General features: G+C 36.3%; 1 protein-coding gene across 2 annotated transcripts in view; it reads right to left on the bottom strand.

The window, feature by feature from the left end:
• Positions 1-8,150: 8,150 nt before the first annotated feature.
• Positions 8,151-15,927, bottom strand: part of LOC126335366 (TBC1 domain family member 20) — a 185,325-nt gene continuing 177,548 nt past the window's right edge. For both annotated transcript variants that reach the window (XM_049998570.1, XM_049998571.1), the window contains one exon: positions 8,151-15,679. In XM_049998570.1, coding sequence (XP_049854527.1) covers positions 15,457-15,679 — 223 coding nt within the window. In that variant the 3' untranslated portion in view covers positions 8,151-15,456. The remainder of the gene's footprint in view (positions 15,680-15,927) is intronic.

Genomic DNA, 15,927 nt, shown 5'->3' with positions numbered 1-15,927 from the left:
AGTTGAGATGTTGGGGATCTAACCAGTATTCCATCTGGGGGCAACCAGAGTTCCCCAATGTTAAGGTGACAGTAGATGAACGTTCTCCCCCCGTCTGGCAGCCTGGGGACCTTAACAATGAAGGTTTCAGATACAACTGTTTGGATAAAATCTAAAACTTGTATTTGTTGTCTTGATATTATCAGCTAGGATTTCAGGGAGAGCCTCAGGCACCTCCAAAGCTCACCATATAACAATAGGGATGGGGGGGGGGGGGGGGGGGGGGGTGACTCCAACAAGATATGGTAGCACAACAAATACAGTGGGCTGGGGCAGCTTGTCTAGGGTGTATCCACGAATTGGACTGGTGTGACCAATATAGAGTTAGCAGAGGATTGTGGGTTTATGTGAGTGATTCAAGAGAAGACTGCCTCAAAGTTGTGGACTTTTTAATAGTTCATTACTTATAAGTTGTTACCTTGACACTCCATTACAGTTTCATCACACTAAGAGTCGGCAATATTATGTTATCCGCATTTTGGATCTTGATACATTTATTTCCAGAGCACCCTTCCTGGTAGCTACAGCAGACTGATGCATGGGTTCATTCCTTAAGATCTCTAAGTGAATGGGGGACTGGAGGAATGCTATGCTCTTTCCATTACCATAAAGGCCTTGCAGTTGCTGGGAATAATAGTGGACTATAGCCCGTAGGCGTCTCATGGAGTCACTGTAAATGAGGAAAGACTTGTGTGATTGGGTACTGATGTAGTAAAGGGCAAGCACAGTTGCCACCAGTTCTTCTGTAAAGAGCATCCACTAGGTAGGGATGTTGCTCACTGGCCCTTGCATGTGTTAAGATGTAGCTTGCCTGGTCTTGAGTTATCCATAAAAATGGTATCTGAATTGGGGTACTCACCCAGTATTGAGAGGAAAAACTGGCAAGAAAACTAAGCGGTGTATCACTTTGTTTGACCTAGGAGAAAGATACAAGCAAAATTGTGGACAAGGAAACACATGTGAATGCTCACACGTGTAAAATAGTGAGAGAAGTTAAGCAAAAGTTGGAACTGATAGATTGCAACTGGTCAATTTCACATTTCCCATTGACGTCAATTTCTGGAACTCGTACTTAAGGGTCAGGAAACAGAAGGATAGATTTAGATGTTCTGGATGGCTATGGATGTGTATGTCATAGTTGAGGAATAACTGGTAGAGGCTGATCCATAAGGGGAGGGGGTGGTGTAGGAGGAGGAGGGGAATCCTTGCCCCTACAAGAAAGCTACCCAGAGGGCTCATTTAAAAGGCATCAAATCACAAGCCTGATTCCACAATGGTAGAGCCAGTCTGGCTGTCACAGTGCCAATGACATTGCTGATCCATACACCAGTTTTTCATGATCGTAGTGTGATAAAATGAGAGCTCTCTACTGCACCCCAGACCGTGAAGAATATGAAGATTTAAGTGGTGTGTTTGCTCAAGCTGTTATATATCAATCAAATTAACTTTACATCAAATGTGAGCCATAAGAAGTGATGTGTCAACCACCTCAAGCATCTCATATAGGTAGGTTTCTAGGTGGTGATCAGCTGTTCTACATTGACAAAAATGCATGATGCAAGTTGCAATAACTGGAAGTAATGTGTGTGTGCCCAATATTTTGCTATCCTCATAAAGGCGGTCCACACTGAGCACGCCTTGCCACGCTGCACAAAATGGCTGTGCACGCTCAGTGTGGACGGCGAACCGCACTGTGCCGTGTCATGCAGTTTTCCGGCTGTTGTCAGTACATCAAAGGAAGTGGTGCGTTTGCACACGCTCAGTTTAGTCGGGGCTTCGCTCGCTCAATCTTCAGACCGTGTGCGCGATCCAACTGGAACACAGCGCATGCCTCGGAGCGGGGCGGCTGGCCGCGGACGGAGCACTCCTCTCTGTTACAGCTGTGCGCAGGCTGCAGCAGAGCGGCGCAGCATGGAGCGGTGCGGCGCGCTCAGTGTGGACCCACCTTTAAGGTCCTGTAGCTGCTCTTTAGCAACCCTCATGTTGGAACAACTATAGTAGATGCAGAAGTCATTAACATATGAGACTAGTTGAGAAGAGGATCACATTCAGGACAGAGCCTTTTTGCACTCTGTTTTCCTGCCTGTGCAAGCACTCTAGGAAATACTGACTTCAGCTCTGAAGGACCACTGAGAAAGAAAACTGCACTCTACTCTCATAAGGTGGTGAGGATATGGTGCCATCATGTTTTGTCATAGGTTTTATGCACGTCAAAGCAGGGACTGATGAGATGCTGATGAAGGTATAAAAGCATCCTTATAGACACTGGATGGAGTTGGTAGACTGGCACACTCATGATCCACACTGAGTTATACAAGAGGTCCTTCATTTCAAGGGCCCAGCACAGTCATCAGCTTGCCATGTGCTCACATAGTTTACAAAGGAAATTGGTGAGAAACTGATCTGTAGATCTACACTTCTTTTAGGGATCTTCAGAATATTCAAAACTGAGATAATTATATTTCCCCCCACTGGGGAGTATTCCATTACTGTTCCATTACTGTCTCCTCATTCATTCCTCAATGTTGCACAGTTTCAGAATTAATATATTCCAGGCCAGAAAGAAACCTTGATGTGGGAAAATGGAATCTAGTCCCATTCAGTTATGGTTACCACTAATGGCATGTTAACTAATAAATTATTTGAAAAACATTCCATCTCTCTCTAAATAGTTGCCAGAAGGTTAAAGTGCTGGAACATTGCAGGCAAATTTGACAATACAAATGGAACATTCTTGAGTTGGAACTGCCCTGTGTGTGTCACAAAGTATACTTTCAACTTTCCTCTTAAACATCAACTTGAAAAAATCAATACTCGAGGTACAGTGTGTAAAACACACAGGCATCTTGATTACATTAGATTAGATTTACTTTCATTCCAATTGATACGTAGGGAGGAGGTCCTCCAGGATGTAGAACATGTCAGAAAAACAACAATACATGACAAATATTTACAACTCAAACAAATAATCTAATGTACTATTCCACAGGTCCAAAGTGGAATGATCGTCATTTTTTAATGAACACTATATGAAAGGATCATTTTACAAATACTAATGCAATGAATTTAAAATAAAAAAAGTTGTTTTATTTATTTATAAGTAACAAACGTGTAATAAAACTACTATAATACTTATTTACAATGAACACATTACTGCACAGACACACAGACAGATCAGTTGGTTCTATTGAAAAATTCATCAACGGAGTAGGAGGAGCTGGCCACCAATAAATCCTTCAGACTTCTCTTAAACTGAATTTCATTGGTTGTGATTTCTAGTACTGATTCCAAAATTGAGCTGTTGGTTTGAAAAAGTGATATATTTTTAATGACAAATTTCATTAAGGAATAAATATATTAGAAAGCAATAGTTAGTATCCCTAGTTCTCTAAACAGGCTTCTGCAGGATGTTCTTGAGTTCACACTACATATAACTCTTACTGCACATTTTTGTGCCCGGAAAACTTTAGCTTGGCTTGATGAATTACCCCAAAAAATAATCCCACATGACATTATTGAATGAAAGTAATCATAGTATGCCAGCTTTTTCATTTTTACATCCCCTATGTCTGACACAATACGCATTACAAATAGAGATTTGTTAAGACACTTCAGCAGTTTTGTGGTGTGCTTTTCCCAATTTAATTTATTATCAAGCTGTAATCCCAAGAAATTAACACTGTTCACTTCTTTTATCTGCTTGTCATCGTATGTTAGGCATATACTCGTGGGACACCCCTTACAAGTTCTGAACTGCATGTTTGTGTTTTCTCAAAGTTTAGTGACAAAGAATTGGCTAGGAACCAGTGATTATGTTCACAAATATTTTATTAGCTGATCTTTCCAAGACTACACCTGATATTCTATTTATTGAAATGTCTGTATCGTCAGCAAACAAAACGAACTTGGCTTTTGGTAATATTACTGATGAAAGGTCATTGATATACACAAGAAAAAAGTAAGGACCCTAAAATGGAACCTTGTGGGACCCCACATGTAATTAATGCCCAGTTGGATGATGCCTGATAGCTTTATATGTGTCTCTTTCCTAATAACACCCTTTGTTTCCTGCCAGAGATATAAGATTTGAACCATTTTGCAGAATTTCCTGTTACACTATAATATTTTAATTTATTTAAAAGGATATTGTGATTTACACAGTCAAATGCCTTTGAAAGATCACAAAATATACCAGTTACCTGCAATTTTTTGTCTAATGAATTAAGCACATTATCACTGTAAGTGTAGATAGCCTTCTCAATATCAGAACCCTATAGAAATCCAAACTGTGACTTTGACAGTATGTTATCTGAGATAAATGGTTATAAAGCCGAATGTACATTACTTTTTCTAAAATTTTTTGAGAATGCTGGCAAAAGTGAAATTGGATGGAAATTTGATGCTATTTCTTTACCTCCCTTCTTAAACTGTGGCTTAACTTCAGCATATTTTAACCATTCAGGAAATATTCCACTGAAAAATGACTGGTTACACAGGTAGCTTAATATGTCACCTAACTCAGAATCACATTCTTTAATTAACTTTGTTGATATTTCATCATACTCACTAGATGTTCTTGATTTTAATGATTTCATGATGGACATTACTTCTGCTGGGGTAGTGAGGGTCAAATTCATGTTATGAAAGTTACTTGAAATGTCTGGTCTGAGGTATTCCTTAGCAGCATCTACATAACCTGACAACTCCATCTTTTCAGTAACAGTTATAAAATGTTTGTTAAAAAGTTCTGCAACACTATACACATCAGTCACCAATGTGTCATTTACTCTTAATGCTATTTGTCCCTCTTATGTCTGGTCTCCTCCTTCACTATATCCCATATTGTCTTTAGTTTGTTATCTGATATGACTATCTTTTCCTTGTAAAATATTTGCTTTGATGTCCGTATTACAGTCCTTAATATTATGCAGTATTTCTTGTAATGTGCTATAGTATCAACATCAGAATTCTTTCGGATTGACAGATAGAGTTTTCTTTTTGTTTTACAAGATACCCCTATTCCTTGAGTAATCCATGGCTTCTTTGTAGACTTTCCTCTAACCTTGATAAGTTTTTGGCGGAAACAGTGTTCGAATAAGGTAAGCACTTTATTAGCAAAAGTGTTAAATTTTTCATTCATGCCACGAGCACAGTAAACATCAGTCCAGTGAATGTCTCTGAGGAGTGTCCTAAAATAATCAGTTTTTGGCTTATTGATTACCCTCTTGAGCTCAGATTTAACAGATTTTATATCCTGTTCAGTATTAACATTTAACAGAAGGAACTGCATGTCATGGTCTGAGAGGCCATTGACTATTGGTTTTGTAATATAATTTTGTTCATTGGACTTTTCTATAAAGATATTATCAATGGCTGTTTGTGAGCAATTGGCTACCCTAGTGGGGAACTTTACAGTGGGAATTAAGTTGAATGATAGTGTTACTAACTCAAATAAGTTCTTATTGGGAGTCTTTAAGGAAATCTACATTGAAATCACCAGCAAACACTATTTCTTTGTTTTTGGTTGTTAAATGGGCCTGTACAGCTTCAAGGTGGTTTACGAACAGATTAAAATTACCTGCAGGTGCTCGATATACACTTAATATTATGAAGGATTTTTTGTGAAACTCTACTTCTGCTGCACATGCTTCCATATGCTGTTCTATGCAAAATTTATGAATGTCTATGTTCTTAAATTTATGACGGTTCCTGATGAATGTGGCAACTCCTCCTTTCTCCATTTCTGATCTACAAAAGTGAGATGCTAACCTAAACCCTGTAACACTTAAAAGTTCTATACCAGTTCTATACATGATGTTCAGAGAGGCAGATTATGTCAGCTGGCTTTAAAGACTCTAATTCATCTATGTAGATAATTAATTCATTAATTTTATTTCGCAGTCCTCGAATATTTTGATGCAATAAAGATAGCTGACGTTTGACATTGACTGAGTTAAAATTGGGTAAAGTTAAAATATCTGCTGACTGCTGAAAATTCTTAACCAATGGCTGTTTATGCTGATGAAATAAGCTAGAATTATGTCTTTTGCTTTCTTTCTCATACTGAAGGTTTGTCTCAGTCCTAACCTCTCTTAAAATTCTGTCCTTGCTACCCTAAAAAAAGGGTCTTTTCTGAACCCTATAACCACTGGTATTTTATCGTTTGTGACAGTGCCTCCCCCCTTTAACTTTCCTGCTATTTTCCCAGCCAGTTTACGCTTCCCCTTCCTGTTGAGGTGCAGGCCACACCTAGTATAACCCCACCTATTGAGAGAATCAACAGGAACTGCACCAATGTGTGACCCTGCATCCAACACAAGCAACCGTTCCAACTCCAAATTAACTCTCTTGACGGAAGAGTTCAAATGAGGTCAGTCATGGTGGCCACGAACCGGTACAAACTCAACACTAGTATCTTCGATGCTGATGCAATCTTTGCCTGGTGACACTATACTGTACCCAGGATCTCTGTCAATAAATACTATTACCTGCCCCACCCTCTATAACCATGGTGTCTTCCTTAGTGAAATTTTTACAAAGTGATCCTAAATCCTCTGTCACCTGCTCCAGCCCAGCACTAGGTTTTAAAAATTGGTGGCCTGGTATTCTGATCCTAGTTCATCCTGCAAATGTTCACCAACACCTCTGCCATGGGAACTACTGTATTTTATGTACAAGATGATCTATAATAGATAATGGGTAACCACCTTCCACAGTAATTTTAAGCACTGACTCCATATAGATCACAGAAATTTACCCTCTTTCTTTGTTTTTAACTGCTAGCAGATTCAGATGAACTTGATTCTATTATTCCTTGATCAAGCCAAACATGGACTTTGTTACTAACAATTTCCTCCTATTCTGGCAACAATCTTCCAGGTCTGCTATGTGTTGGCTGCTCTCCTCTTTCAATTGTCTCCATTCTGTTTGTCCTTGTTGGGGGCATAATTAGCACTAAATCTTCAGTATCTTCCTTCACTTGATCACTAACAGAGCTTTCAAGCCCAGCTCTGGTTTGTCTGCTACATGAACAAACGACACAGCTTCCCCTCTCACTTACTAATAGTATTGTGTGTGTAGATCAGTCTGTGTGTACATTCTAAATCCTATCAAAAGTTAAAATGACATTTCCCCCCTAGATCTGTGGTATTTTGAATTCACATGTTGAACTGATGGTGCCACTTTGTCCCATTTGATAGGGTTGTCAACACTAAGTTTAAAGATGACTGTAGGCAAAGCAAAACTGATCTCAATCTGTTCACTGGCTCTAGGAAGTAGTCATCATTAAAATGTACCCAGTTCCTTTTATCCTGCAGTATGCTTGAATTCCTGAGAAGTAAAGCGAGTCTCTCTTTCAACTTCTATGTTGTTATTACTTTCTACAGAAATTTGTCTATATTGGATAAATAACAAAAATTTTGGAAGTCATTTCAGCTTTTGTCTCACTGTCTATACACAATATATTAAATATTGCTTACAATTCCACATTTGGAAATAAATCTTCAGTAAATGACTTCTTAGCTTTAAGTTCACCAACTTTTGTTCGAAAAGCAAAGCCAGAAATTTCTCTCAAACATTTCTAGGTTTTCTGCCACATTAATTCATTTTGAAAATTAACTATATAAAGATTTAAAGTCTTTAAGCAGAGCAAAGGTAATATTTTTATTTACTTTTTCGATTTTGCCCGCCATTGCCATTTTTAGATATTTTGTTGATTTCTTTCACTGTTCACAATGTTCCAAAGTAGACCAAGCAATTCTGTTACATCATCTCTAAATTAACACATAGATAAACCACCCGTAGTTAGTTACAACTTAGTGTACCATGTTCAGATCTGTTTGATCTAATATGTTTTTATTTTGTTGGATATATCTCCTTACATCGTTATGTATAACATTTCTCCTTGTGGTTTTTCTGCTGTTGCTAATCATAAAAATATGGATCCTCATTGTGGATCCAGAATCCACAATCACATACTGCTACAGCATTGTAGGCAAAATGGCACTCAGAATAGTTCACTGTAAACAACATGCATTTTATGGTGAAAACTGCATGACCACTTATTCACTTCATTGTAGCAGAACCCTCAAAGCTTGTAGAAGAAACACCAGTTCCAACTTTCAAACAAACAATTTATTTCTTTCACCAATACAAATGCCACCAATACATGAACACAAAGAACAACACAATATAACTCTCATGCTATCTGTGAACATAATTTCTCCATAAATAAACAAAAACTACTGTAACATCTGTCTTGTGTGGTATGTCAATAGTCTTGTAGGTCAGAAAATCTTAAAATTCCCCATCTGGATCCCAGAATAGCAAGGATGTGGTGCTCAGATTTTATAAGTAGATGGTTTAATGTTTGACTACTTATTTTATCAGGGACTGGAACGGTATTTCGGTAAATTGTAAGTACAGTGAGGAGTTTTCTCTCACAAACAAGAATATTATAGATTCCAAATTTTCTGTGTTGAAAGCCAGGGGTGATGCTCTCTGCTCATCTTTTGTGGAGACATAAGGCAGGAGGGTGGTTGTTACATGCTGAAGCTTGGGTGAAATACATCACCAGAAAGTTGGTGATGACAGTAGGCAGATTACACTATTCCACCCTTAGAGATGCCTGGTATATCATTTCCTGTTGTTGACAACAAATATGCTGTAAGTTGATCCATGCCTATGTGAGGGAGTTACAGCTTCTAAAGATGGATACAAAACATTAACAGTGTTCTTCCTTTTGTGTTTTTATAATGACGAGTTCCAGCTCAGAGATATTGAAGGTAACAGTATCTCTCAATGGAGGGCACTTATATTGCTGGAATGTCCTCCTTTGGCATTTAATGGCCACAGAAATCTCCTGCATCCACCACAGGAATGCCCACTGATGAGGTGAAACTTCCTCTACCTATTGCCCATTGGTCTCCTCAGTCTAATCAAAGTCTTCTTACATATTTATAAAATATAGGAATTAGCTGCTTACTTTTAGAACTGTGGTTCTGTTGCATTTGTTCTGGTTTTTCAGTTTTGGAAAATGACATGTCCCAGATAATGTTGATTTTCACTTTTTTGGTATCAGTTTTTGAATCAATTTCATAAATACAAAGAGAGGTGCACATTAAAACAGTGTAAAATATTCATTTTACTAGAAAAGCAAATTATTTATACTGTCACATTTCAAATTACAAAATCTGTCATGAATTTTAACAGCCAACACCAAGCAGAACACAGGATCACTGCAGAACTTATTTCTTACTCATATCATACATCAGTAACTGTTTCATACTGGTCTTTCTAATGTATAAACCAAAATATCACATGTGCCATCATGTATGGATATGAAAAAGTAACCACAAATTCTAATATTTGAATTAAACAAATTCCAGACTTCCACTGCTGATATTCTAAAAATCTGATTATTATAGTTTAATTAACAATAAAATCACAGTAACGAAACTACCTGAAACCCTTATGGTAAATGACTAGAATGGCTTTAATTACATAAAATAATGAATTCAAGTTTTCAATAAGAAATATAGACAAACAAGCTTTAAAAACAAAAAATAAAATGATCAGATTTAATTGGGATATGCCATGTAAGCAAATAGAGTGAAAGTAATAATTTTTTTACAGTTTGTTCTTGGGTTATATATACATGTAAACAATGTTATTCTGTTTTCTGTTGAAATAAGGCAGAGTGTCTGAATTAACTATTGATCTTCTCAATTAAAATGCCAGATACATTGTCAAATCTTGTACAATATGTTATGAACTGACAATGAAACAGTAAAATGACTACGCACTGAAATGTACCAGGTATACAAGTATGAAATGCGGATTTCAGACAACAGATGTAGCATCAATGCAACTTTTGCTATAAAGATTTGATTTTACTGTGTTGTCATGCGTCAGACATGCATGAGTTATAAACTGGAAAAGTACATGTACAGTGTTGTGTTCAATATGTCAATATTTATATCTAACAAAGAGCATTCATGGACAGCATTAATTTTTTGTTTTCATTTGAAGAAAACAGCTGCTGAATCATACCAATTACTCCAAGAAGCTTATGGTGAAGATGCTCCATTGCAAGTTACCCATGAACAGTGGTTTTGGTATTTCAAAACTAGTGGCTTCAATGTTGTAAACAAGGAACATGGAAAACAGCCAAAAAAATTTTTGCAGTGTATAGTTACGGGGATGAAAAGTGGATTTATTTTGAGAAGCTCAAGTGCAAAAATCATGATTAAATCCAAGCATACCAGTCTGAATCACTTTGGCAAGAAGGCAATACTCTGTGTTTGGTGGGACCAGAAAGGCACAGTCTATTATAAGCTGTTAAAGCCTAGCAAAACTGTTAATACTAGGTGTTACCAACAACAATGGACTTGTATGAACCATTTGGTGCTTGAAAAAAAATGCCACAGTAGCCTAAGCAATTTTCTTCCTGCCACTGGTCCTTCACATACAGCAAAACTGGTTTGTGACACGCTGGAAGTACTTGTCTGGGAAGTTCTACTCCATGCAGCTTACTCATCAGGCTTGGCTCCTTCTGGTTACCATTTGTGTGCATCGATGGCTCACACAGATGCTGAGCAGTGGTTTGGTTCATATGAAGGTGTGGAAAAAAATGGCTCGACAAAAGGGTTGCAGCAAAAGGGGAAAAATTTTACTGGCGTAGCAGTCACCATGGCCTGAAAGATGGGATAAATGTGTAACAAATGATGAAGCATACTTTGAATAAAGCACTACTTACCATTCTTCTGAATTCTACTTTTATTTGACAAAAAATTCACATTTCATACTTGTACACTTGATAATCCACAAAATCATAAATATGTTAGGGTTCTCCCTACAGAGTCCACAATATTTCAGCTATTTTGATTAAAAGAAGAAAGAAAGAATATTGGGAATAATCTCTTGTTTTACCACTTGTTAATGTTTCATTATTAATAACTTCTTTTTAGAATGTCTAAATTTCTTATCCAGTTATAGTAGCAGTTCACAACCAAACAACTGGAATAAGTGAAACATCATGTAATCCTTTAAAAGAATAAAACGAAATATTTAGTCATTAAATTCCCATTTATCACACTTGTAAATTATTGGGTCATCATAAGGCTTTGGAACCAAATAATTTGCAGAAAGTAATAAGCACTTGAGGCTAATACTATTTCAGTTGTGAAGTTAAACGTTTCACTATCTTGAACTATGTTTCATATTCTTTACTTCTTTCTTTTGCCAGTGCATATTCAGTCCGGATAATGATGTTGCAACAGAAATCTATAATTACAGCAAATAAACGCATAATTTTTTAGTGAGTGAACTTTTTTTTCTCTCAGTGCAAATTCTATATAAAATGCTGACTGTTTTTAATTCTCAACTGCATATGTCTCCACCTCATTCTGATTTAATATTAAACAGTAATACAGAAAACAGGAGAAGTGGCAGGGAATGGCAAGCATATTACGTGCACATAAAAGACATTTGAGAAATCATGAAAGACGAAGTTCGTTCTTGCATGTGAATACTGTTCAGAAGGATGAGTAAACAAAAGAAAATCAGAATTTTCACGTGGAATGAAATAAGCAGTACTTTAAATCTTGTTGGAGTGTTGAAGCTTAAAAGGCAAATACCCAACCAGCAGTATGATTAGCTGTACAATACTACTTCCTCCTCTGTACAAAATGTAACCATTACCTCTGTTATTTAGCTAGCAATACACATGAAATCAGTAGGCTACTGTTCAAAAAATGAAAGCAAGTACATGTGTGAAACGGTCTTCTAAAGTAACATGGATAAGTTACAAGAATTTTATGAGCAAAATTTAGATAAAAACTTATAATTTTAAATAGATCACAATTACTGATAGCAGTACTGTATAGCAGTACTGTACAGTCTTCAGACAAAAAATACAGTTTTGTTGGTCCAGCATCCAAGATTTTAGTCAAATAAAAGAAACACTAAACCAAAACAAAATACACCATCAATGAACATAAGTAATCAAATATATAAAAAAATGTAGTCATCAGGTGGTGACAGGAGAAAATACGTATAAAAGGTATTACAGTTTGCTACCAGGGGAGACTTACCAGATGGGATGGGAAGGAAAAACTGATTGTTGGGGACTGTGTATGAGATTTGAAAATCTGGGAATTTGAAGGTGGGAGATAGGGCAATATGCAAGACAGATATTACTTCCTCAGTCTCAGCATTTCTTCACAGTAACTATTCCTTTCTTCATTCCCTTTTAGTTTTCTACATCTTTCATTTTCTGCCCTGTCTATTTTTCACTGTCCCCTCCCACCTTTATCACATGTAATGCACTTAGATCTTTACTCTTCTTAAATGACCTACCTTTTTCATGCAATACGTGCAAGTTCACCATGTTTGCTGACGACACCAGCATTTTGATTAGTAACAAACAGCTCACTGATATATTTGTAACCATATACTTACTGTGACAAATAGGCTTTTGCAATGTTATAAACTATGCATAATGTATTATTCCTATGACTTTATTTTAGTTCATTATTATTCTTGCAAGTCTTAGTAATTTATGTATAGTTCTGCTCTTGTAAACTAACTGATACCATTGTCTGTAAACATATATTACTCAAGTCATTCTACATCCTAGTGTCATACGCGTAACAGGATCTATGGAATTTGTAGATAAACAAATAAATAAAAACTAATGAATGATGTTTTAACACTAATTTCTGCCTGGCATATTACCCTATCTTCCACCTTTAAGCTCTGAGATTTTCAAATCTCATCCAAAGCAGTCCCCAAAATTGGTCTTTCCTTCTCATTCTGTCTGGTAAGTCTCCCCTGACCTGGGGATCTGGATGACTTTTTCTAAAACTCACCAGCCCTTTTCCATCACCCCTCTTCCTTCCCCTGCAACCCTTCTGCCAGAAGCAGGACCCACTAGCTCTGAAAGCCAGCAAACTGTAATGCCTTTTATGCGTGTGCTCTCCTGCTACCACCGGTTGAATAAACTTTTGTCTGTTACTTATATTCCCAAAAACTGATTATTTTCATTGATATATTACACCATGAATGAAGTGAGGTCCGCAGGTACATGATTTCTTAACAAGAAGCAGTGTTTGTCCATAGAGCATGACTTGTGTCACTCCAACATCTAATACAGTAATATTATAGGTGTCTCTTTGTGTCTCTTGCTGATAGACAATTTTTTCCACAAGTTCAGCTTTACATGTGCTATGCTATTTTTTTGTTATTTCACAAGAGATCAAACATCGAAAATCATTCAAAAGCTATACATTGTGTCCCATTTCTGACATAATTTTCTATCTTCTCCAGGTCTTTAACGTGATTAATACTCAGTGTTCTTGAAAAAAAGGGTAGGGGGTGGGGGGTAAAAATTGTAATAATACAGCAAAGTGTCATGAAATAGTATCTTCAACAAGAAAAGCATGAAGTAACAAACAATAACAATAATAACAATAATAATAATAATAATAATATGAAAATGTAAAAAAAACAGGCACTACTTAGTTTGCAAATGGCCTTAAAAGAAATGTAAAAGTATATTTAAAATCACTGAATGGGCAGAGAGACAAATCAATATTCTCTACATAGATATACATTCTGCCTGAAACAATCTCTATGCATCTGCTTTCAGAAATCTACAGCTACTGGAAGTTCCAGCATAATGTACTGACTATTCAAAACTCTGCTGTTGATTGAGATATCAAATCAAACTGAAGGTAAAATGCAATACATAGGTGCCACAGGACCAAATTTGATACATTGTTCAAAATAGGACTGTAAGTTATAATGTGGATGGGAATACTATAAGAAAAAATACTCATCCTATGATTAAAAGCCATATTTGTTTAAAAACATGTTCATTCACTAAACTACTATTATTTTGGTTTACTTCATAGTCTAGAAGTAAATTCATCACTTTCAGATACATAAGTAATGGTTCTAATGATGATGTGCACTGAAGTTACAGGAACAGACACTTGTAATGGTATAGAAATTACTGCATGAAGTTAGAAGAGGATAGTAACTTGAGCCAGTCTTCACAAGTATGTTGTTTATCTCAAAGCTTACTCCTTGCACCGAATTAAGTATTTGTATAGAATAAATATAACAAAATTGGCATAAACTGACATACGCGTTCAGAAACATTCAAAGCACCTGATAAATGTGGCTTAGTGCCATTGCAGACTGTAATTTCTTTCTATGCAAAATCACTTGATTAAAGCAATATCAATAAAAAAACAGTAACTAATCAGTCTTCACAATTCTGTTAATTTTAACGGTACCTATTATGGATATTATGGTGGAAAACTTTTAGACCCTTAATTAACATAAGCAAGTTTTCTTCTTAATAATGTGAGGCAACTGGTAGTAATACAGATCTTTCATGATCAAAGATACCACACCAAGGAATGTGTATTTCCAAACATCACTGTCAATCACAACTTTGCTTCATTTGTTTAGTAGTATGGCGTTTTTGAATGTGCATTATAGTCACTCATTAAGTCATTACTTTCTAATGTTTGCTGTTATTGAAGGCTCAACTTTTTACTTGGAAACGAGTACAGTACAAATCTGCAGTATTGTAATGACAAAAGCCACATACTGTGAACACGTTATTTCTCACTTGTGAAAAATATGGGCACTGGTCTGCATGTATATATATATATCAACAAGTATTATGTAACAATCATGATATATGCTTATTTCTTCAGTCCTCTGCTGTTTTACAGAAGCAGATAAATGCAGTATCCATCATTTGAAGATAAGAGTTTCATCATTCTTCAGATCTGTGTCCAAACCACTGTTGCAGGGTTGAACATGTGCAGAACATACCATTTTTTGAGGAATCAATCATAACTATAGCTGTACACTAGTCCCTGATCACAAAAGAAACAGTAGTGATATATATTGCTAAAGGAATCATATAAAAATATTAGCATTCTTTCTGAACTATTGGGGCCTTTTTCAGGCAGACTATTCGCACATTCTATTAAACTGATGCAACACTCTCAAGTAAAGACATTTCTGTATTTCTCACAAATCTCACAAATATTCTTTACACCCTATAATTATTGAAAAATAAGTTGCTCTTTATATATGTTGACAAGTTTGATACGAATGTAGCCTCAGCACACAAACGTGCCTGTTAATTCATTTCACTAGCATCAATCATGGTACTCCATGTTTAGCACCATATATACCATCTGTCAGAATACAGTAATGTTCTAGCAACCCACAGATGCAGATCATGCCATCAGGTACAATGACTGTAACATTGAAAAACAGTATTGTTGGAGTATTGCACGGGTAAAAGGCATGATTCTGCTAAAATGCCCAACAAATAATCTGTAATGAATCTAACACTGTATATAGTTTCAGTTGTCCTTGATTCTACTTTTACTATCTTATTGATGTGACGAGATCAAAAGTGTATGCCTCAGCTGCTTTACAATAGGCGTAAATGACAACTAATGTGGTAACAACTGGAACAACAAGCATTGTGAATTTTCGGCGAGGTGCTCCTTGATGAACTACTCCACTCCACTCCAACCACCTCCAGAGTGTGCTGAACTGTTGTGGTGGCAAAGGTCTCTGTGGAACAACAGATCTCCTTGGTCTCAACCTGTGGAAGAAAGTTTGTTAATTAATAAAATACTTGTTAAAAACAACTATTGTGGATATCACATACTGAAGCATATGATTTATGTAACACTGCAACAACACAGTATTTCTTACTTGTAACTGAAATTACCATGTAAGTTCTCTTAACTACTGAAGCAAGTGAAAAAGTATAAAAAGTAAATCATAGATCACTCAAAATCTATATGTAATAAAACTGTGGGAATCAAAATGTAAATTAAAAAATAAGAT

The sequence above is a fragment of the Schistocerca gregaria genome, chromosome 2 (assembly GCF_023897955.1).
Source record: "Schistocerca gregaria isolate iqSchGreg1 chromosome 2, iqSchGreg1.2, whole genome shotgun sequence".
Taxonomy (NCBI): Eukaryota; Metazoa; Arthropoda; class Insecta; order Orthoptera; family Acrididae; genus Schistocerca; species Schistocerca gregaria.
The sequence above is the reverse complement of the archived record's forward strand: the minus strand, read 5'-3'. Positions and strand labels throughout refer to the sequence as shown.